General features: G+C 41.2%; 3 protein-coding genes across 4 annotated transcripts; 1 reads left to right on the top strand and 2 right to left on the bottom strand.

The window, feature by feature from the left end:
- The first annotated feature begins 237 nt into the window (after positions 1 to 237).
- Positions 238 to 15,570, top strand: fbxl13 (F-box and leucine-rich repeat protein 13). Its single transcript, XM_008300918.1, has 19 exons — positions 238 to 309; positions 710 to 816; positions 4,974 to 5,128; positions 5,511 to 5,620; positions 5,707 to 5,802; positions 6,659 to 6,754; positions 6,845 to 6,980; positions 10,551 to 10,603; positions 10,879 to 10,979; positions 11,557 to 11,686; positions 12,160 to 12,258; positions 12,456 to 12,576; positions 12,681 to 12,843; positions 12,923 to 13,042; positions 13,254 to 13,377; positions 13,480 to 13,560; positions 13,905 to 14,039; positions 14,165 to 14,328; positions 14,585 to 15,570. Exons 1-19 carry the CDS (start codon positions 238 to 240, stop codon positions 14,688 to 14,690), a joined length of 2,169 nt encoding a protein of 722 aa, XP_008299140.1. The 3' UTR covers positions 14,691 to 15,570.
- On the bottom strand, positions 7,174 to 19,823 carry LOC103371548 (leucine-rich repeat-containing protein 17). Of its 2 annotated transcripts, none has more exons than XM_008300911.1 (9): positions 19,813 to 19,823; positions 12,477 to 12,483; positions 11,579 to 11,907; positions 10,081 to 10,351; positions 9,490 to 9,966; positions 9,170 to 9,384; positions 8,271 to 8,426; positions 7,658 to 7,799; positions 7,174 to 7,573 (listed from the first exon to the last, which is right to left on the bottom strand). In XM_008300911.1, exons 4-9 carry the CDS (start codon positions 10,203 to 10,205, stop codon positions 7,291 to 7,293), a joined length of 1,398 nt encoding a protein of 465 aa, XP_008299133.1. In that variant the 5' UTR covers positions 10,206 to 10,351; positions 11,579 to 11,907; positions 12,477 to 12,483; positions 19,813 to 19,823; the 3' UTR covers positions 7,174 to 7,290. The 2 variants fall into 2 exon arrangements, with proteins under 2 accessions (XP_008299133.1, XP_008299132.1); XM_008300910.1 differs by having other exon boundaries at positions 11,627 to 11,907.
- Positions 16,565 to 22,344, bottom strand: fam185a (family with sequence similarity 185 member A). Its single transcript, XM_008300912.1, has 8 exons — positions 21,869 to 22,344; positions 21,619 to 21,728; positions 20,646 to 20,738; positions 18,726 to 18,864; positions 17,578 to 17,619; positions 17,388 to 17,483; positions 17,153 to 17,287; positions 16,565 to 16,998 (listed from the first exon to the last, which is right to left on the bottom strand). Exons 1-8 carry the CDS (start codon positions 22,305 to 22,307, stop codon positions 16,892 to 16,894), a joined length of 1,161 nt encoding a protein of 386 aa, XP_008299134.1. The 5' UTR covers positions 22,308 to 22,344; the 3' UTR covers positions 16,565 to 16,891.
- Between the last annotated feature and the right edge of the window lie 756 nt (positions 22,345 to 23,100).

Here is a 23,100-nt window from a genome sequence, read left to right as displayed (position 1 = left end):
TTATTTTCTACAACACAGGTGTGTACGAAGTTTGCAACGTTGACTTTGTATGTCACTTTTAAACCTTGAGGTTACGCTTTAGTTGTCCAACATTTAACGTTATTTGATTCGTTACCTGGCAACGGTGACTGTCCAAATGGAGATGGATTAACAGGCTAAATCTGACACACGCTAAACTGAAGCAGCATTTAATTAAAAATTCACGATATAAAATAACTAATGTGTAAAAGGATAAAAATGGCTGTGGCAAACACAGAGGCTGTTCTGAAAGAGTGCGATCTGAAACACTGCCTGCCACAACTGTACAAGGTAGGACAAGTATGTCCAGTTCAGTCACCGATATTTATAAAAGCACATTTAAAGGGACAGTCAACGTGATTTCCAATAGAAAATAATTTCATATTATATTTCACATAATTTTGGCTGTGTTAAATAGAACTTTACCTGTATCATAATACATATTAGGGTCATGACTTTACAGTATCATTATGGAGATTAACTTAATTTAAATATTAAGGTGAAGAAGCCACAGTGTTAATTATGTAGATTGACCTGATTAATTTAGACCTAATTGTAATTAGCCAACAGGTGAATTTGTTTGATGTTACCATCCACTCAGATCATCTCCAGTAATTCATACACTGCAAATACATTTCCCCCCCTGAATGTTAAAAGTCATATCCTAAATTGTATTTTCTTTTGACAACAGGGCATCCTGACAGCTTCATGTCTGTCATGCCCCAGTGACCCAATACAGTTTCTGAAGAACACTCTCATGGCCTTCCAGGGAAATGACAATCTACAGGCTGTTGACTGGTTTGTACACGCCCTTTCTCTTGTGACTTTTCTTGACACGAACACATGGTGGCTCACTTTCTCAAGTTTTCTTCTACTCCCAGGCCCCAAAGTAAAGGCAGGCGACCAAATGTGGACAAGGGGAGATTTTTGATTTATTACTTGTTTTTTTTAACCTTAGCTACTTTTCATCTCTGACCCCAAAATGTACATCACACTTCTGTTTAAAAATGCATCATGTTCCCGGGCTACACTATCTGATATCTGTGTGGATTTATGCAGATTATTTTAACTTTTTCAGTTATACTTAAAGTGAACTTTCAAAAGAGATATTTCTAGAGATTCCTACTGTCCTCAGCTCCTAATGTCACTAACTACAAACAGGAATAATTCATTTTTAGATTGGTGGACATGTATAAAGTAAAATTTAGAAAGACAAACTTTGTGTACTCACCAATTTGTGAACCAAATCCTTCAGTTTTTTGGTGTGAACTTTCTGTTTTGAGGTACAAGTTTGTTGCTGATGCCCAAGAGCACGCTGCAACAACCTCTCTGGCACGTAGGACTGTGGACACACACTACATGGGCCCGGATGACAACTTGGTACTGTATGGTTTAGTAACATACGTGTCACTGAATGTCATGTTGAATTCCAGATTTGCAAGACAAAATACTTAGACTGAAAGAGTTTGTGCTTTTATAATAATTTATATTGTATTTTCCTTTCTAGGAGTACTTTTTCCTTTTGGAAATGTCTTTTTACAGGAAAAGCTTAACAAGCTCTTGCTTCAGGTAAGTGTGCACAATTACAGTGAAGACCAACACATGAAGGTTTGGATAATTGAAAATTTCTTGAGGGCAGCTCTTTTACAGTTTAAATGTTAGAGTTGACTGCATTTGGTAATTGTGACAGGAAAATAAATGCCAACAAAAAATCACTAAAATTGTTGATTAGATTATCCCATGCGACAATCAAGACAACAAGTAAAAACTGTCAACTATTTCAGGCATTTACTAATAGTAGTGGATGTGTGGAGAAGACCAGAAACTCGACTTGCTGCTGGAAACTGATCCTAGTGAAAAGAAAAGAAGAAATTCCTTAAGCTCCTGTTTATAGGTGTTAAGAATTAGCATTCACAGTTAAACCAAAAGAAATGACAGACAATAGTTTTCATACAGACACAATCTCCAGCATTTTACTTTCTCACATCTATTTGGCTCTGAAGCTTACAGCTGACTTTGTAAAAGTCTCTTACTTAATCTGTATGATTTTATTTAGTTACCCAATCACATAACTGAGGAGCAAAAAAAAAAGAAATCACAGTTGTCATGTTTGACATGAGAAATGATTTCATATTTAAAAGTATCAGCTCCTGTGCACAGCAGTTATGTTCACAAGCAAAACATCTGATAATTTGTTGTCTTACCTTTTATTCTCTTCTTCACATCCTTTGGCAATGTCGGGTGTACATACATTGTCTTAGGGCATGTTCCAGTTAAATTTAGCAGTCATGCCATTAGCCTCCTGAGAAGGCCCGAAACAGGCAGTTGATACGTATGCTGTGGCCCTTGCAAAGCGGTTTTTGGACTGAAGATATGCATTTGCATACGACTGTAAACCCTTCTGGGACCTTCGAGAAGGAAGGTTTTTTGTGTTTCTCCAATTGACACAGTTTAAAGGAGGACCTGTGGGTACTGACAGCTGTTGAGAAGGCCAGTAGGCTAAGTTTCTGGGCGCTTTATTCATAGTGGATTGAAGTATCTGCATGTTGGTTGGTGGCACGAAGGTCTGCAGAAGTCTAGCTCTCATTGCAGCCACATATCCATCGTTTGGGGAAAAGCCTCGTCTTTGTGGTAGAGAAAATGAGCCCAGGGGGGTTCTAACTCGGTGAGTAGCGACCCCACTTTGGGTTGGATCAATGCCATGAGACGTGGTAATAGTTCTGTCATTTGGTCTATGAATGGCAGGAACTAGATTTTGATTGTAGAGATCTGGTTTGTGTCTGTGTCTTGCCCGGGCTGCTAGGCTGAAGGGAGCCTCGCTGACTTTCTGGTATCCAACATAGCCGTTGTGTCCTCTTGAGCCATGATATCTGGAGGGTTTCACAGGAAACACCAAGTGAGCTCTATCCATCTGATTGTATGGTTCATGCGGACTATTTGCTTGAATACCCACATGACCAGTCCTCCTCTGTGGGAAAAGGTTATTATAGCCTGAAAAAAGTGAACCAGTAGATGGAGGTGGGTAGACAGTGGACGCATGGTTCATAGCCCTATATTTAGGCAGAAGATCCAGGGTATAGTGATGACCTCTAGGTACATATAAACTTTTGCCATAGGAATTCAAATTTGGTGGCTTTTGTGGAATAAAGAAATCCGCTTGAGTCCCTTTATGGAAACCTGATGGTGTTTGATACCCAATTAAAGAGTCTTTACCGCGAGATTTATATCTGGGATCACGGATATTCTGCTCAGAAGTTGAAGGTGTTAGATTGGATTTCTGACTTTTAGAGACCGGGGAAGCAGAATTCTTTCCATAGAATGACCTTGTGGGAAAGAGTTTTTGTTTGTGTTGCTTATAGCTTGTTGACTCGGCGCGTTTATTTTCAGCAGCACTTCCGAAAAGCTCATTGTTTTCCCCAGGAAAACCACCATCAGGAATATTACTTGAAACAAGTTCATCTGGCTTTTGGTAGTTGGCACCCGGTCTCCTCCAAACTTCATTTTCACTGTCATCCAATGGGGTAGCATCTTCTTTAACAGAATCAGACCCATAGGGCGCAGAAGACTCTCCAACATTTTTCATAGTTTCCCGTGCAGTTTGGAAATATCGCCTCGAGTCACGTCCTGGTGTGAAGAAGGAGCTCTTCATAGATTTTATAAACCGTTCTAAATGATTGATTGTTGGGAAACTGACACCCTTCCCAGGGTCTTGTGTGTGTTTCTTCATTAAAAGGCTAAATGGATGGGGGTTTTCTGAACTTGAATGTTCATGTTTCTGCACTGAAGGGGTGGAAGAGCCCACTGAATAATCATTTGCATCACGTAATGAGTTTGGTTGACTTTGCACCTTCTCTGCACTGAGGCTAGTAGCAGGGCTGACATCTTCTCTGCTTTTCTTCTGAAGGGAAGCGAAACTTTGACGTCTCAAAGCTTGTGTCTCATCCTCATAGTTTTTGTTTGAAGGCGCTCCAGAATGAAACTGACCATGGGAATGTGGTTTCTCATAGTGATAGTAGCCATGAGCATCATTATAGCCTATCAAGGAGCAGACATGACTTTAAACTCTCATTGTTGGTTATGCAAATGGAAAAATACTGAAATTCTTACCTTTTTGAGCAGGAAAACAAATGCCGCTCCACAACAGGGTGCAAAGCCAACAGACTCTGAAAAACAATCAAGTTTCAGGGGGAAAAAAAACAAGTAAAAAGACAAATTTAGCAGAATATACAATTGCAAAATTGTATTTACCCAAGTGGAAGAGCCATGACAGTCAGTTCAACCACAGAGTTCACCTGAAGCAGTAACAACAGCAGACTGTTGATTCAACTACCAGCCCTGACAATAATCACTCATGTTCTGTCCTCTCTCTCATTTGAAAGCAAGCACTGGCAGGAAAAGGAGGGCGGGAGACACTAGGAGGGATATGAAGACTTTTCAGATTCTTCTCACACTGATTGCAATTAGGTGATTGAAGGCAGCTGGTGCTGTGTGAGGACCAGTGCAGTTAGACAGTCGCAGGTGTAGCGTTTTTGTAAATGTGTGTGTATATATATATATATATGAAACTGAGCCACAAAGTATTCATAAAACCAAGAGAGAGGGACCTAGATGTAACTCTAAGCAAGCACTTTCTCTGGGTCATTATTAACAAGTGGGCAAGTTCATGAGGATATTGTTTCACAGATTGCCTTTCACCCGTTCATTGTCAGTGCAGTCATCTCCACCATTAGCCTTTTGTCCTGTCAGTCACTCCTGTCTCAATGTCCAGTCCCGCTTAAGCTGAGAAAACATTACAATAAACCAATATGGGAGGAATAACAACTAAGGTTTAATGCATGAATGTTATTTCAGTGTTGCTGGTTCCTGCTGTGTCGAGTCAATGCAGGCTCCTGACAGCCTGCCTATGTATCTGTAAACTGAATTAATAATGAGCTGTCTTTGCTGTTGGGTGACAGGAAATGGAAGACGTTCACTATGCAGAGCAAGAGCGATACCACAGAGACGATTCTGAAGATGGATATGGCAAAGAAACACTCTGAGAAGAAATGCAAGCAAGCTGCATTTAACAAATGGTTGGACTGGGTAACCTTTCACAAGAAAACAAAGGCTGGTAGGTGACTGCTTAAGTTTTTCTGTGTGAAGACGTTGCAATGCGGCCTGCTGGTTTAACTAATGTGGATGAACTGTTTTTGCAAGTTGTGACTGTTATATGTATACAGCCAGAGAAAACATTCACTGTGGTTAAGCAATGTGTCCAAACTTTAAGTCTTTCCTCACCATAATTTCTTACCCGCTTTATACACCCACTCCTGTGACTCATTTTATCCCCAATGTTTCACTCAGAGACTTAATTCTGCTTTTCTAAGCTAAAAATGTATTTTTGTAACAAAGCACATGTGTTTTCCTCCTGGAAAGAGATGCCGAAATGCTTACTTGTTCTGTTCAAAGCAGATGAACATTTAAAACGTGTTTTAAATTGCTTTTCAACTCAGCTGCCATCAAGAAACTTGAGACTCTTGTGAACGCCTGGTGCCTCAGGCGCATCATAGCTGCATGGCATCAAGCTACAAAGGACTCAAAGAGGACAAAAGAGTACTTTAAGGTATGAAGTTATTTGGAGGTTTTGATGAAAACTATGATAAACGTTAATCTTCTCCATTAGTCAGTTTGTTTACATAAATCTTGCAGAGATTGGAAATGAGTTTTGCTGTCGGCCACAAGGATCAGCACACTGGAGAAAAACATGATGGACTCTCAGCGCTCCCCAGCAGCCTCTCACTCAAGGTAGTTCCTCTTACAACATGCAGCATACACGGGCCAATTCTCTTTGTAGATAGTGAGCCTGACTGCACAACAAGACGATAGCTCTGGTTTAAAGCTGCAGCAGCCTCATTCTCTAAGAAGTCAGTGATGAGATCATATCTGTTACATAAGACTTTAGATGGACTCCACTGTAAACGTACATCCTGTCTCTTTGAGAGCAGTTGATTACAGTCAGTTGCGGCTCATTATATTGCAGTATACATACATATATATACAATGTGTATTTAACTGGAAGACTTCTGTCAACAAGTACCTTTACTGACTCTGCTTGCACTTACCAGTGATAGCTTCTGTTTGTTTTGGATTCACATTTGCTGGCAAAGTGAAAGCACTTTTAACTTTTGTTTGCTCTGGTGTCTCTGTCCAACACTTCTCTCAATAAATAGTACTTCAACGTGACTATGTTTGGAGACAGACGGGGGCTTCTTGTTCACATCATGCTGCCTTATAAAGTGGCAGAGGTGCCACTAACCCCAGTGTGTGCCAACAGCTGGTTATGTAAAACTTAGGGGACTAAATATCAATTAAACGATCAGTATGAAAATTGCTTCCTTGCTTTAACCTGTGGATTAATTTTCTGTTAGACAACTTTTGGCATCAAGGAGAGTGTTCTTAAATTCTTTAAGTGTGTTACATATACGTGTGCACATCCTCGTTTTACCTTATTATAAAAACAAAATGGCACAAAATTCTACTGTAACTAATTACCTTAAAGTACTGAGATAATATTTAAATAGAGAGGAAATTAATTTGTCTGACCATCTTTTGCCTGAACCCTTTCTGAATTATCAGTTGTGTTTCTGTGATTTTTCCTCAGATCTTCCAGTATTTAGAGTTACGAGACTGGCTGAACTGTGCTGAAGTATGTTGCACATGGAAATCTATCATCCACTCAGGTACACTGTGGAGTCAGGTCTGTACTGAGAGTTTGCTTCTTATTTCATTTTAGTGTTAAGAGTTATCTTTGAAAGAGGAGTTTAAATGAGATTTTTCTCCGTGTTAGATCAACTTCTCTGCAGGTAAAGACTGGATAACAGACAGTACAGTAAAGCACATTCTGCGGAGCTACAGACCATTTGTGACCAATCTCAACCTGCGTGGCTGCTCGTCCCTAAAATGGCCCAGCTTCAAATGCATCAGTAAGTTTTGCTGGTCCTATTGCAAGGTATCTTTTTTTTTGTTAAATGCTTTTCATGTACAATACCCATATGTCACTTTGGTGTGCAGTGACCAATACAAATCTTGTTCTTTTTTGACAGTGATAATTAGTCAAAATGGTCAAAATGTTGCTCTTTTTTAATATTTCATCAAAAAGACAATAATGACAAACCATAAAAGCAATGAAAAAAGTTTTTTTTTTATCCATCTGATGCAGACTATTTTACAATACTGACAGAAAGTTAATGAGGGAGAAACAAAAAGCATTTTCAAAGTGAATTTTCACTTGAGTCAGGACAGCCTGATAATCTGGTATTTCTGCGGCATTCTCAAGTGGCTCGGCTCCTGCTCCTCCTCCAGCTCTCCCTGTGCTTCCATCGGTGTGTTCCAGAGCTCAGGGTCCGTTTGGTCTGAATCTGTTCTGCTGTACTGCCTCTCCTTTGGACACTCTCTGTTGTAGGAATGTACATACTCCTCCACACTCTCCCCGGTGTGCTCAGGAGGAGAGCGACACAGCAGGCCCGAGTGCTTCACTCCTGGGTGCAGACGTAGCCAGTACACCATGTAGTGAATGCTGGAAAAAGGGGGAGTTAGGCTTTTAATTATTATTTGCATTAGTCTGAAAAATGCTAGTAAACATTTTAGCAGAAGAACCCACCTGTAGTCACACACCCAGGGGTTTCCTCCCAGTTTGAGCTGCGATAGGAAATAGAGGTCTTCAAGAACTCCGTACTGAACAAAATACAGGCTGTTTTCTGACAAGTCCAGCTCACGAAGGTGCAAAAGCCCAGACAGGGAACCTAAGGGACACAGAACATCCATTCGTTTCTTTCTCCTCTCAGTATGGATATAGGCAGACAGACGTTTTGCTGCTCATGAATAACCAGGAAAAGTAAAAGCCAGTGATGCAATCAAACTCTGATAGGAATGTGCTGGCTGGCTTCAGTTTGCTGCACAGCGATCACTTTATGTCTTTAACTGTCTCAAAGTTCTCCACCATAAATAAAACTAATGCTGGATACGCAAAGATGGCAGAACGCCCACAATCTCTGAAAAATGAAAAATGGAAAACAGCAGTCAGCAGAGCAGTTGTATAACTGTTCTGTAACCTTTTGACTTTCCATATATTGTCTATCACACGAAGAAAAACATGCAGCATACGTGTGCAGGTTTTCTTCCTGGACATTTCAGGAGCTATGTAAGTTCTGTACACACTGTTATGTATTCACTGATTATGATGAATAGATATGCAGACATAGTAAGACGCCTACCTGTGTCGATGTGCTCCATGTTGTTGTTGCTGAGGTTAAGGGTTCTGAGGCTTCTTGATCCGTGAAAATCTTTGGCTCTGAGGTGACGGATGGCGTTATGGGACAGATCGATGTGAACAACATCCTCTGGAATACCTGTGGGCACCTTGATTAGACCTAAACATAAAGTAAAACAGGTTAATTAAATGGGTCACCCAAATACAGTGGATTATTTAATCTCTGACAAAAAAATACAGCTTTGCTCTACTCATGTGTTTAATATCTTTTTATAAATCAGAATGAAGGATTTTTCCATGTACACCACTTAAATTACTGCTCTAAGAAGTCGACTTCCACTCTGCAAGATCAGCTGTTAAAAAATTGGCATGAAGACAGAATGAAACTCTGCCTCCATCCATCACTTGAATTTGACACTAAAATCCAGGCCTCCTGCCAGTAGGAGGCACATTGTAGTAACACATCATTTGATTTAGTCTATTCTTAGGCAAAATTGAAATGTTTTCATGTTTAACTGACTTATTCTGGTACGTCAGCCAAACACTGGCGGTTTTTAAGTTTATAAGGTAACAAACGACTCAAAACTGGTATCAATTGGAGGTTAAGGAAGCTAGAGACGTACGACTTAATTTAAAACAGATTCCAAGCCAGATGTGTATGTTTTCTTATTTTATGTCTCACCCCGAAAATTCCTAGTGAAGGGGAAGTTTAGTCATCCCAGTCATGCAACACTAATATTTAATCATGAGCATACACACTCTCTGACAGTCACAGGTATTTTTCCTAACCCTTCTGTTACATAACAAACATATGTGATGAATTTCTCAGAACAGGGTGAGGTTTAGAGAACTGTACAGTTCATTAAAGCGGTTCACAAAAATAAAAGGTGATTGTGAGCTTGCCTCGGTTCCTGCAGTCCATCCTTATTTGGGGGAAAAGATAGGTGTGGCACAGTGCTGTAGCGTCTAGTTTGCTGCGAATAGGACTGGGCTCTACAGAGTCTGTAGGATCCGTTTGGTTGCCCTGTTGGCTGCCGGTCGCTGGTGACTCTTTGCAGAGTAGCTCGGGATCAACTTCCTTCAACTTCCTGTTTTTTAGCCTGATGGGTTCGGCACACCTAGCAGAGGAGATATTTAGAGGCTGATTGTTAATCTGAGACTCAGGAATGACGTGTGTGGAATCAGAGCAACGCCATGTGAATGCTTTTGGTGGAACCACTTACCTGGCATGATTTCCTAGATTACGGTTGCTTGGCACCTGAAGAGTGCGTACAAGACTATCCAATGGGCAGACACAGTTCCAGGGATTATCATATAAGCGCAAGTAGCGAAGGTTTGGCATTGGGATGAGAGCCTCCTCACTGAGTGTTCTCAGGCGGTTGTGCTGCAGCAGCAGGGTTGTAAGTCGAGTCAGGCTCTGGAAGGTGTCGTCCTCCACCAGAGAGATCTGGTTCTGCTGCAGGTCCAGACTCGTTAAACTGTCATATCCAAAGAAGGCTCCATCACGAAGGACTTTGATGCGATTGCGGGCTAGAAGTAGGTGTTTGGGTTCTTTGGACCACATCTTTGACATGGGAATGGAGGTGAGGCGTCGGTCCTGACAGTCCACATAGACCTCTCCAGATTCTGTCGACTCCGAACAGTTTGATGGCACAAACCTTAAGGAATCTGATCTGCTGTGACGCCCAGCGCCTTTTACCCTGAAGGTTTCCAAACACAAAAAAAATAATTTCAGGCTTGTCATAGTCTATGCATGGACGTTATACTCTTTGAAAAGTGGACTGTACACATTAGATCCAAGAGTAAATCCATACCTGTCCCTTGTAAGTTTATGTCTTGCTCCTCTGAGGCCTCTTCCCTTTCCTGGCCTTTTCGTCTCGGTCGACGGGAGCAGCAGGAGGAGCAGGGAAGCCAAGAGGAGAGAGGGGAACACTCGCATCTTGAGCCTTGCTGGAGTTGTATTTTCAGCAAGTAGAGCTTGAGCGAAGGCAGGAGTTTGTGATTAAAGTCTTCAGACTTGGAAACAGAAGCAATAGGTCAGAGGGCAACAGTGTTATTGTTGACGGAGAACAGCTGCTGTTTACCCTGCAGAAGAAGTGAGAGGCAGAGTATTACGTAGGAGATAAAACATACACCTCTTGTCCTTACATAATATAATAAACTCTGTTGTATCACAAGTAAAGTTCGACAATTGTTTTGAAGTATTTCCAAAACTAGACAACATGGTTTCACCAGTTATTTCTCTGAACTGTATTAATTATTTGTGCCTTTTTTGTTGTCTTAGGTGAATGCAGAAACCTCCAGGAGCTCAATGTGTCAGAGTGCTTTAATATCACAGTAAGGAAACGCTGTCGATGTTGCATCCTAAATGTAGAAGAAAATTCATCACTATTCTGTTTGTTAAAGTTGAATATAGACAGTTAATAAAGACACGCTAAACCCCTTTCTGGCATTAGATTAGTCAATTGATTTATTTTATTCAATGAAAATTAAGCAGTTTACATTTTTGCTGAGTGTTAATTCTGATTTTTGCAGTGCATAAAATCTGATAATAAAACCTTCTCACAGAACTCAATGTTACATTTGAATCTACTCCTTTTTTTTTTTTTTAGGATACGGTGGTTCAGAAGATTGTTGAGGGCTGTCCCTGCCTGCTCTACCTTAACCTTTCTTGCACACTTATAACAAACAAAACTCTACAAGAACTGTCCAGGTAAGCTTCCAGGGTCCAGAAAAACCATCTGAGATCAGCTTTTGTCACTAGATTAGATCCATGCTCTCAACTTTGGTTCACCTCAGCCGTGTATCCAAGTAATCAAAACTTTCTTTCATCATGCTGTTTCTCACTGAATTCCTGCAACTTATTTCCCAGAACTGCCCACGTTGTTGTAGCCCACTGCTGGCTTTTGTTTCTGAAATCAGTGTGGTCAGTGGCAACTAAATGATTTATGGGAACAGATATGGCACTGTTACGGTAACTGCTAGACTGTATGATTGTTTTGTTTATGGATTTGCGGGTTCAGGAGTTTTCTGTCGTTAGGTCACTCTCTCTGGTAGAAGTATTATGCAAAAATGTTTTGAAAGTGAGTCACATATTATCGCATAGGAATTCAAGGATAATAAATCTTAATTCAAAATGTGAGGCCTTCCTTGCAGAGTGTGAACTAAAATTGAACTTTCTTTTGTTAAGGAAACAACACAAAAAAAAACAACTATAATCTGCATAAAGTTACATGCACAAGTAAATTATACTTGGTAGTTTCTTATATCTAACTACTGACTTCACACAGGAGCTGTCTAAGCCTCCAGTACCTGAGTCTGGCGTACTGCCGCAGATTCACAGATAAAGGCTTTCTGTACCTGACCACAGGGAAGGGCTGGCGCAATCTCATCCACCTCAACTTGTCCGGCTGTACTCAGGTCAGTTGGTATTCTCCTCTCAGTCGGCACGCTCTACTCAGTTTCAGTTGTAGACAGGACACAGCTTTTTTTCCCCCTTAAGAGTCTGTCTTGAATAAATCCAGTCTCTCCTCTCCGTTCGCACGTGTCTGCTCTTGTTTCTGACTCAACACTGGTGAGCGCTCACGAATGGCTCAGCTCGTATGGACAAACTTCTGAAGGATAGGGAGAGTAAAAGGCAGCTGGGGCCAAGTGGAGGGTTGGGTTTATACAATCAAGTGTGGCCCACCCACTCACCATGTGTACACTCCAAAACATGGCACACGCACTGCAACGTAAAGCACACTTTCTTCCAGGAATGTGCGTTAGTTTGGTTCCAGATGTATGCTTTGACTTTATGGGGGCCCTGAAAAGTCAGAGAGCAAGGAAACCTGCATCCAGGAGAATGATTCAGATTCCAGTGTGGACTCAGATTTTCCTCTCTCCTCTCCTAGATGACAGTAAATGGGTTCAGATACATTTCTACTGGATGTCCTGCACTCAAAGAGATCGTGATCAATGACATGCCAACGCTGTCTGATAGCTGTGTCTTGGTGAGTGTGTTCATTTGTAAAACATTTCAGGTTTCACACAAGGTCAACACATCACTGCTCTGGAATGTTAAACCAAGACAGAAAAGATAAGGAACAAATTAAAAAATAATTCTTCACCACATGCATAATTTTTTTGTCCCCACACCCTTAACCCTTCCTGGCAGAGAGAAGTTTTACATTTCACTCTTTTCTAACAGGCCCTGCTTGCCAAATGTAACTGCCTGTCTGCCATTTCTCTGTTGGATGCTCCTCATCTTTCCGACATCGCTTTCAAAGCCATTGCCGAAGCAGCCAAACTGAAGACTTTCAGTACAGAGAGTGAGGTCATTTTGCATCCTGCAACTTTTATTTCCACATGCACATGAAAAGAGTTAACACTGGTCCAGTTATTCTCTTTTTTCTTCATCCAATGTGTTCGTTAGGCAACAACCAGCTCACAGACGTCAGCTGGAAGGCTTTGTGCAGCAACTCGCAAGGCCTCCGTAGACTCCACGCAGCAAAATGCCCCAGAATGACCGACGCCAGCCTCAAATCTGTGGCCACTCTCAAAAACCTGGAATACCTGGACGTCTCATTTTGCAGCAGGTGTGTGTGTGTGGTTGTGATAGCTGCAGATGTCACGCTTTTTCATCGTTTTGCTTGACAGAATGTGTTTGTGTTTCAGGGTGAGTGATGTTGGGATACAGTATTTGACCGAAGGCTCTTCAGTCACTAAATTGGAAGAGCTGAATATCAGCCACTGCAGTAACATCACTGATGCATCTGTCATGAGGATTGCACAAAGGTATGGAGTGGGATTTCACAGACACACACTTAAGAGCAAATTACAATTACTTATAGTTACCCTAACCATAACTACTTGCCTAATCTTAACCTTAAACTAAGTCTTCACCTAAAAATACAACACACACACACACACACACATCTTACTGTGGTCTGGTAAATAATATCACGCAGCAGCTTTTTCTGTGACCTGTGTGTGCACAATTTATCAGGTTTTGCAAACTGTACCATCTCGATCTGAGTTACTGCGAGAGGCTCACTGACTTGGCTGTGGAGTGGCTGAGTGGCAGCTCTGTCTGCTCTCTTGACATCTCCGGTTGCAGCATCCAGGATCAGGTAAAGTCAGCATGTTTGGTCTTGCCTTCACACATTCCTGAAAAAAACAACAACTGGCCATTGTGGAAGACGGTCTGTAACTTGATATTTTTGCATTTCTAGGGACTGGCTACTCTTGAGGGAATTCACTTGAAGAAGTTAGTTCTTGCCGAGTGCGTCTACGTCACAGACATTGGCATAGAGGTACAGATTTATGTAGAATTTCACCACAAGGCCAACTGTTTAGAGTTTTCAGGGGTCTCAGTTTACTTTCTTTTCCAGTGTTTCCTAATATCTCCAGCTGGCAGGAAATGCACTTGTACCAAAACTGTTTCCTAGTAAAGCAACTCGAAGATAGGAGCCAATAATTCTGAGTTATTTCATGTAGTTTTTCTGCCCGCAGGCAGATGTGAACAGAGAAAAGCATCGGTGTGTTCTTGTAGATATGGTTTCCCATTTCCTCTACGATCTCTTCTCATTCATTTTCTCATCGGTAGTATTTCAACTCACATTTTTCTCTCATTTTTATTGTTCCTCACGTTGGGCAGAAGCTGTGTAAGAATGTGAAAGAGCTGGAACACGTTGATGTTTCTCACTGTGCAGCTCTGACGGATGCAGCCATCAGAAGCCTTTCATTTTACTGCAAAGGTTTAGTCACGCTGCAGATGTCAGGTTGTCCTAAGGTATAAACTCACACAAACACACACATTCTCCCAAAGCCCTGAAATGTTAACTCGCTAAAGGTGAATGTGTTTTCCCCTTGTCATTTCAAGCCACATATTTTCTATTTTCTACCACCCTGCTTCAGATGACTGATATGGCAGTGCAGTATCTGACAAGTGGATCTCAGTACCTCCGAGAGCTTGACGTGAGTGGCTGCGTCCTCCTCACTGATCGCACAATTCGACACTTGGAAAGGATTTGTCCTCCACTCCGCTCCATCACGATGGCCTGCTGCAGTGGCATCTCCAGGTAAAGAGCACACTTAGAAAAGTCTGTCACTACTTTCTCTGTTTGATGTAAACTGTGTGTGACTTGTTATTTTTCTAAACTGTATTTCATGTCGTAAATCTAGGAGTAAAATGTAAAATTACTCAATGTGTGATTTGTGTATGTGTGAAACTGGAAATGTCAACACACTGTTTTCAAAAAAACTAAAAGTGGAATGCAAAGAGTTACAGTCCTGCATGAAAACGTTTACTGAACCATGTGTTGTGTGTTCCCTCAGGGCGGCTGCCTTAAAGCTGCAGTCATGTGTGACATACTTGGAGCACAGCAATAATGACCCCACGTACTGGTTTGGATACACCGTTGGCCAAATAATGCATCCATAACAAGACCCATCAGGACTAATGACACTTTGGAAGTGACGGAGCAGCACTCGGTGACAACAACTGCAGCAAGTACAAAAAGGATTTAAGCAGCAGAGACATTACACACCTGAGATAATCCTCACAAAAAAATCACATGGCTACAGTCCCGCATCACCGGATTAAGCCTCCCCTGTCTGTGGTTTCTGTTCTGTACAGAGGCCCTGACAGTCTTATGGAGGCGGCTGAAATATTGCTGTCAGATCCTGACAGTGGAATTTCCTGTGCTGTTCTGGCTTGCTTTTGATCGTATAGCTCACGTGCTGTTTCTACATAAATGCTAACACACTGTAAAGGTGGAAGAACTCTTTTATAAGTGAATTCAAATAGTTTTACTTTTCTATTTATGATTTATAGTGATGATATGGTATTTTTTCCTCACTGGAATACAGTGTATCAACTTTTATACATAGCTTTCAACTTTTTCTACACGATCAGCCATTGAAAGGCTCAAACTTCTCAATTGTTAGCTTGTTTTAGTATCTAAAATAACAAGTCAATGTAATATAAAATAGTTTAACTGTCCCATTTTGGTTGATCTACAGTATTTTCCTCAGATGGTGCTTGGAGTGACTGTTGTTTTCTGAATACGCTGGAATTCAGATTGATGACTGGTTGTAAAAGTTGCTGCCCTGTATGGAAGTCAGGCTTCCTTCCTTATCTCTTGTTAAAAGAAATAGTTCTAAACAATATCACTAGATGATGTTTACTGCTAACAAGCAATTATCACAAGCAAGTAAACTTTCAAAAAATACAACTTAGCAGTTTTCTGGGCTTTAAAACAGCATAACTACACGTGAATTTAAAAACCAGCTGGCCATCTTTAAGAGGAAGACATGAACATTGCACAAAGCACATTAAATCTGAGCTCACTGGTGTTGCTTAACCTTTTCAACAGCTTGGTTTTTGATCATATTTGTTTCTTTTGCTAAATTATGTGACAGTTTATGAACTGTCTGTGCACTTTAGTGTTCTTGATCAAAACAAACACCCAGAGACACACACTGGCTGCGTTCACATAGACACTAATATTCCACTAATTGTCAGAAAAATAGCCCAGGTGGAGTAAAAATGTCCAATTAGCCACCTCAGTTAAAAAAGATTAAGCCTGATCAGAAGGAATTTTCATTGAGATTGAGAGTGGTGGTTTGAAGCTTTTGATAAACCACTAAGTCAGAAAATATTACAGCCTAATAATAACCACATAAATGCTTAATGCAATAATTTCTTTCTTGTTGGAATACGTATATTCTTTCCACATGTGTTTTCCGATATATTCCATCAGTAAACTCTGTGAGAACAACTCTCTCTGCCACCAGTCTTCGCTTCACACTTTCAGTCGCTGACTCCTGGTCTTGGGCAGATGAAGGGGCACCAAGGTTACTGTTCCTGATGAGCTGTAAAAAGCCTGATGTAGTCTCCTCCTGTTTAAAGAATGCAGGAATGCTTCTTAGGTTAATCTTGGTCATTTTCTTCTGAATTAATTACATTTTCCTGACTCGGTTTTAAAAAAAAGTCTTGTGTTATATTTCTAGCAGATTGGAAGCTTCAGCACGACTTATTGATCTACTTTATTTTGCATCCATGGAAACTGGAATCTCTGATTATAATGGTTTCAAGTATGTTGAAGAAATGTTGTCTATGTAACCACGGCTACTGTGTCTGAGATATCTTAGAAGTTCTCAATATTCAGTGGTAACGTAAGAATTTCATGAATATTGACTCTTAATAATAAGAGCCTACTTAAGCAGTGTGGGGGCGCCAGAAGTGAAATATCTTTGCTATTTCATGCTGTTGTCACAGCTTTAGACTTCCAAGGACACACAGTAAACATTAAATAAAAATAAGAGCAAGCAAGTTTCTTTTTAACATTCAAATCAAAGTGACAGTTCGGCACTAGTCAACCCTGGTGTGCGCATTTACAGGATACTTTCCAAACTCAGTGGGGTATTTATGTACAAGTATTTCTAACACATATCACAACATTTGAAAAGTACTTTAGATTACAAGTCATTTTCTTATTAAATACAATAAATCCTGAGTATGGAGGTAAACATTTAAGCAGGGTAAAATAACATTCAGTCTCGAGGGGATGCAGTAAAATCCGCCTCCACGTTGACACCCACTGCAGTGGTGCAGCATTATGACTCTGGAAATCCTGTCCCTCAGGCCCCCAGCTTCAGGGACTCAAACCAGCTTTGTGTCTTCAGTCTGACAGAGCTTCTGTCTGCCTGAGCTTTTACCCACCGATCAGACTCTCCATTTATGTAGCCTGAAACAAACACAGAGCAGGGGGGGAAGCAGATAAACAAGGTGAGGCAAAATACAGAAAGGAAACAGAATGTTCTGTGTTTATTTACTTGTTGGAGGGTTTAGTTCATTAGCACGGCTCTGGTACAGTGACGTAATGAAGAGTTATAGCCTACCAGTAACTGTGGTGAGGCCTTCGGTGTTGTTGTTTTCTAGTCCATGCAGAACAACCTCCGGGCTGATATCCACCGATGCTCCGCGGAGCTCCACCCCAGCTCGTAACGAGGACGGGACACGCACACTTACGGCTCCTACGCCAACGAGGAGGCAAATAAAGAAAAAGAAAATGACTCAAAAGGTAGAAAGTCGTGGCTGATAAGGTGCATATTTGTCCCCATACTGAGCGTTTACCTTCCTGACTGTGGAGCTCAGCGCTGCCACCGTCCCCCACGTAGACATCAATGCCTCCGTTCTGAGAGGAAACCTTCAGGAAACTATTCGAACCATCTGCAACAGCAAAGGAGGCCTCAGGTGTTTTGTTTTTACCAACCACTGATAGATACCATACACAGGACATTACGCAATCAGTCGTCCTACTTACCTATAACTGTATCTCCAGAAATGTTCTTCACAGTAGTGTTACCTTGAAATCAATGAAGGACAAGGGCAGTATTAACTCACATGATAGACATCTGTGATTTATTGTCAGCCACTGGTAGTTAAATCATGATGTTTATCACTCGTAATAAGAATGTGAAAACTTTGGCAAGGACAGCCGCTGTCACAAACTGTACGTAACATAAACCTACATCACTAACAAGATAATTGTTTCCATGTATTCTACGATAGCGGGCTCATCTGTATCAGGAAGAAATTAAAATTCTATATGGATGACGCATTTTATTCTCCCACCGCTATAGGGCTGTTCATCTTTAATCATTTTTATCTCTACCTCAAAGAATTAGTCTTTTTACAACTAACTTGTTTTTATAGCTCTTTCAAAACAAATGACAAGTTGAGAAATCACTGATAAATTGCAACCACATTGCAGTTAAATCAACTCTGCTTGGATCTGAGCCCGGGATTCCTGGCGTACCGAGGTCCTGCTTTACCAAGCAAGTTAACATAAAGCAGCTGGACTTTGGTAGTAAAAGCAGCAGTTTTCCTGATGCGGAACTGTCCCTTTCTATAGTATTGTACCTGTGCATTTACCTGTAAGCAGCACTGTTGAGGGATGGATAATTGTATTAGGTATTCATCTAAAAAGTCACATTTTTGCACCCCAAAGTAATAAGTAACCACACGCCTGTTGGTTGGCAAGAAGACTATTTTAACCTGTTTTTTGGAGAAATAGAAAACACTGGATTTTTATTGGAAACAGAATGCAGTGACTGATCACAAAGGTAGATTCTGTTAAGTTTTTGTTTAAGGACACTTTTAGGACTCAGTGATTGACAAAAATGACTTGGAAAGACCTGTTCAGAATACAATGTCTTTATCTACATAATAACTAGTAACTATAGATGCCAAATAAATAAATAAATAAATAAATCACTCTCAAGTGTATCAGAGAACAAATATTTTAAAATGACAGAACTAAAGTCTTTTAGTCTTTGCTGCTGCATACACAGTACAGGATGCACTTTGTTACTTTCCGCCCGTTCCTTCTTTCTGCACTCAAATTTGGTTGCAACACAAACCACGCAACTGGTAAAGATGAAGTAGTGAAAGATGCTGCTGTTTACTCACCGTGTACATGTCCCAGTTCCACTCTGCCAGAGCTGGAGGAGACGCAGCTGGACTCAGCGTAGATGGCTTTGACCTTCAGAGGGCCGCGCTCCGTGGAAACGTTCATTGTGGTGCCCTGGAGCTTCTTCACATCCACTGCCTGCAAACATGCAACTCATCACTGCACAGGGATGCAGACAGGTCATTTTAACTTTTTTTTCTGCCTTTAAATCAAAAAAGGCAACATAAACCTCAGCTGCTAACACATAACGTTGAAACCAGAAGTTTACATACACTGTATAAAAAGACATATAACCTTTTTTTTCTCGCTGTCTGACATTAAATCAGACTAAACTTTTCCTGTTTTAGGTCAGTTAGGATTACCAAAATTATTTCTATTTGCTAAATGTCAGAATAATGAGAGAGAGATTTTTTTAGAGAATTTTTCATTACTTTCTTCAAAGTCAGACATTTACATACACTATCATTACTATGCCTTCAAACTATTTGGGAAAGCCCAGATGATGATGATGATGTCATGGCTTTGGAAGCTTCTGATAGGTTAATTGACAACAACTGAATTAATTGGAGGTGCCCCTGTGGATGTATTTTAAGGAACACCTCAAACACACTGCTTCCTTTTCTAACAACATGGAACATCTAAAGAAATCAGCCAAGATATCAGGAAGAGAATTGTGGACCTCCACAAGTCTGGTTCATCCTTGGGTACAATGTCCAGAAGCCTGAAGGGTCCATGTTCATCTGTTAAAACAATTTTACACAAGTATAAACATTAAGGGAATGTCCAGCCATCATAGCGCTCAGGAAGGAGACGAGTTCTGTGCCCCAGAGATGAAGTGTTTTGGTGCAAAATGTGCGTATCAACCCCAGAACAAAAGCAAAAGACCTTGTGAAGATGCTGCTGAAGCTGGTCAGAGAGTCATTGTCCACAGTGAAACCAGTCCTGTACCAACATGGGCTGAAAGGATACTCAGAGAGGAAGAAGACATTCTTCAAAAGCAACAGAAAAAAGCCAGATTACAGTTTGCAAATGCACACAGGGACAAAGACCTTCATTTCTGGAGACATGTCCTTTGGTCTGATGAACCTAAAACTGAACTGTTTGGCCTTAATGACCATCGTCACATTTGGAGGAAAAAGGGGGAAGCTTGAAGCCTGAGAACACCATCCCCACTGTGAAGCATGAGGGTGGCAGCATCATGTTGTGGGGGTGTTTTGCTGCAGGAGAGACTGGTGCACTTCACAGAATAGATGGCATCATGAGGAAAGAACATTATGTGGAAATATTGAAGCAGCATCTTAAGACATCAGTCAGGAAGTTAAAGCTTGGGCATAAATGGGTCTTCCAGATGGACAATGACCCAAAGCATACCACCAGATTAGCTACAAAGAGGCTTCAGGACCACAAAGCTAATGTTTTGGAGTGGCCATCACAAAGCCCTGATTTCAATCCTGCAGAAAACTTGTGAGCTGAAAAGGTGTGTGCAAGCAAGGTGGCCAACAAACCTGACCCCGCTGCACCCGTTCAGTCAAGACGAATTGGGAAAAAATCCAGCAAACTATTGTGAGAAGCTTGTGGATGGATACCCAAAACATTTGACTCAAGTCATACAGTTTAAAGGCAATGCTGCCAAATACTAAGAAAATGTATGTAAACTTCTGACTTTGAAGAAAGCAATAAAAAAAATCTCTCTCTCATTATTCTGGCATTTAGCAAGTATAAATAATTCTGGTAATCCTAACTGACCTAAAACAGGAAAAGTTTAGTCTGATTTAATGTCAGTGAGGAAAAAAAAGGTTATGTGTCTTTCTATACAGTGAATGTAAACGTCTGGTTTTGACTTTACATCAGGCTGCTGCTGCCCCTTAATGACTGCTGAAAATAAAACCAACAAGCCACAACAACACTGTTGTCCTTACACTGTCTCCACGTGTGCTGATGTCCACATTGCCATGGATGGTTCCCATGCCGGTAACATGTCCTCCATGGGACTGCACCTCCACCTGATGACCCTGAGATGTGACAAACAGTGAGGGGGGTGAATATGAAACACGTTCCTGAATGTTATAGATCCTCTTGAGTGAGAAACAACATCAGCAGCTCTACGACAACAGTGCACTGCCATCGTTTTCAAAAGGTTTGATTTGTAGAACTTTGAAATTAAGCAGCGTTTGCTTGTTAGCTCTATGACAAAGTAGTGAGTATTTGGGGTTTTTTTGTTTATTTGAATGGGTTATAGAGGTTTGCGAGGTTTAACAGGCCGTATTTCACCAAAACACTCAAAGAAAAATCAGGAAAAATATTGACAGTCGTTATAACCAGTAACCAGTAAGTGACAGTAGCATCATTTCCTTCACTCTCAGATTGTAAATAGTTTGGTTTCACTTTGGACAAAACAAATGCGCCCTTTTGTGCTATAAACCAACTAACACAGGTGTTATAGGTGGCACTGAATGGATTTTAAAATGATCTCCCTTTTTCAAAAACCCTTTTGAGGGGGTTTGTGTTTACAGACTTGATGGGTGAACTTTAGTCTCCTCAGCATCTTTTCTTCTTGACTATTTAAAGTTTGGTCACACATGTTACTAGAAAATAAAATGAATGAAAACAATTATTTCCAAGGCACACCTTTACATATAATTATAGCCCTGTAAATTATTATTAAAGAGACTAATGCCAAGGCACAGTGAACCCCTGCTTTACCTATTCTCTACTCACTTTGATATTAATGTGAAACATGAGTTAAACACAGAAAGAAAGTGGGATGACCTTCTTCTGCCAGTGACTCTAAAATCTCAAGACTATGTAAGTTCCCAATGTGTCAAGATCCTAACAACACTTCTGTTTTTTTGTTTTCTTCAGTAAAGATTCATTTATGTTGCCATCACCCACCTTGACAGAGTGCAGAACACAGTTGCCCTTTTCAGTTTGCACCTTGCAGATGTCACACTCCATTTTCTTCACTTGCACGTTGCCTTTTCCTTGAGTAGTAATGAAGAGATCTGACAAAAACACACACACTGAACTTAATGAAGACCACCAAGGACAGTGCACTGACTGAGAATGGATGTCAGGTCCTGGTGTAGAGGGTGCGGGTGATTTTCATCCATAACTGCATCATTATCTCACACTAGACACTCACTACTTTTGATGGGTGCAGCCATCTCAATGGACACGTCGCTGGTGACCTTCTCAGCAGAGATCAGCAGCTCTTTGCTCTGCTCATCGTAGTGGACGTGCAGATGATCCAGACCGACCTCCTGCTCGCTGCCCGTCCCGTGGACCGTGATGAAGGCTCGGTCAGCCTCGGGGTACTTGTGCGGGTCCAGCGGGCGGACGGAGATGTTGCAGCCCAGCTGTGCCCGCACCGTGGTGAAGGGGCTCACGGCCAGAGCCCACCGCCTCAGGGACGGCTGCACCTCCTCCTGTGTGGGACACCTACCCGGAGCGGAGATGGAGAAGGACCGCGGAGTGCGCTGCAGAGGACACCGGGGCACGGTGAGAGTCCTGCGGCTGAGTGTGAGGGACCAGCAGCGGTGGAGTCCGGCTGATCCCCGCTGACCTGCTGAGCTCCAGAACATGTCGGTGACCTTCAGGTAAAGCGGCTCATCCACACTTCACACTGCTGCTGGAACAACAACACAAACCACCGACATACACACGCTGTCATTCAGTCAACATGCGCTGTTACAGCTGCAGCCATGATCACAACTTTCCTCAGTTTAGTTTATGCAACAAGATCCAGCGCTTCCGGTGTGAGATTTCAGCATAAAAGCCTCGTTGCATCTGGTATAAAAAGTACTCTATAAATGTAGAAATAATATGAAATATAATATATAATCCATGTTCTTGCAAATATATAACAAATCATGCAGGTATCAGGAATTAAATTTTTGATCTGAATCTGGTGTTACTTTATTTTCTGCAATTAAAAACATTTTCTTGACAATTATATGACCCCTGACGTACCTTCTGGGTCTTTATTAAGCCCAATGTGCTCCCTCTTTGTTTTCAGGATACACAGTTTTATGCTGAATAGTACCAGCTGTAGGTTTGTTGTGTAGCAATTTGCTTAAACAAAAAGTTAATGTGGGTGTATGCAAAATGCAAACACTGATCTGATGTAATGAACTTCCTAGATGCTGACATAGCAACCCGCTTTAAGAACAGGTGATTAGAATTTTCCCAATGCATGACCTTTATAAGCTAATTAGCCCATATAAACAGGTGACAAATTAAAGGAAAAAGTTGAACCAGCGACCCTTCTTTAAGATCCGGTGGCTCTGTTTGGCAGAGGGCGGCATTTTGATGGCATAGTTCAGGTCCACTTGGCCCCTTACAGGGAAGAATTACTACAAGAAATAGAAAATGTTC

Source organism: Stegastes partitus, unplaced genomic scaffold (genome assembly GCF_000690725.1).
Source record: "Stegastes partitus isolate 25-593 unplaced genomic scaffold, Stegastes_partitus-1.0.2 Scaffold1605, whole genome shotgun sequence".
In the NCBI taxonomy this organism is placed as follows: domain Eukaryota; kingdom Metazoa; phylum Chordata; class Actinopteri; family Pomacentridae; genus Stegastes; species Stegastes partitus.
The sequence above is the reverse complement of the archived record's forward strand: the minus strand, read 5'-3'. Positions and strand labels throughout refer to the sequence as shown.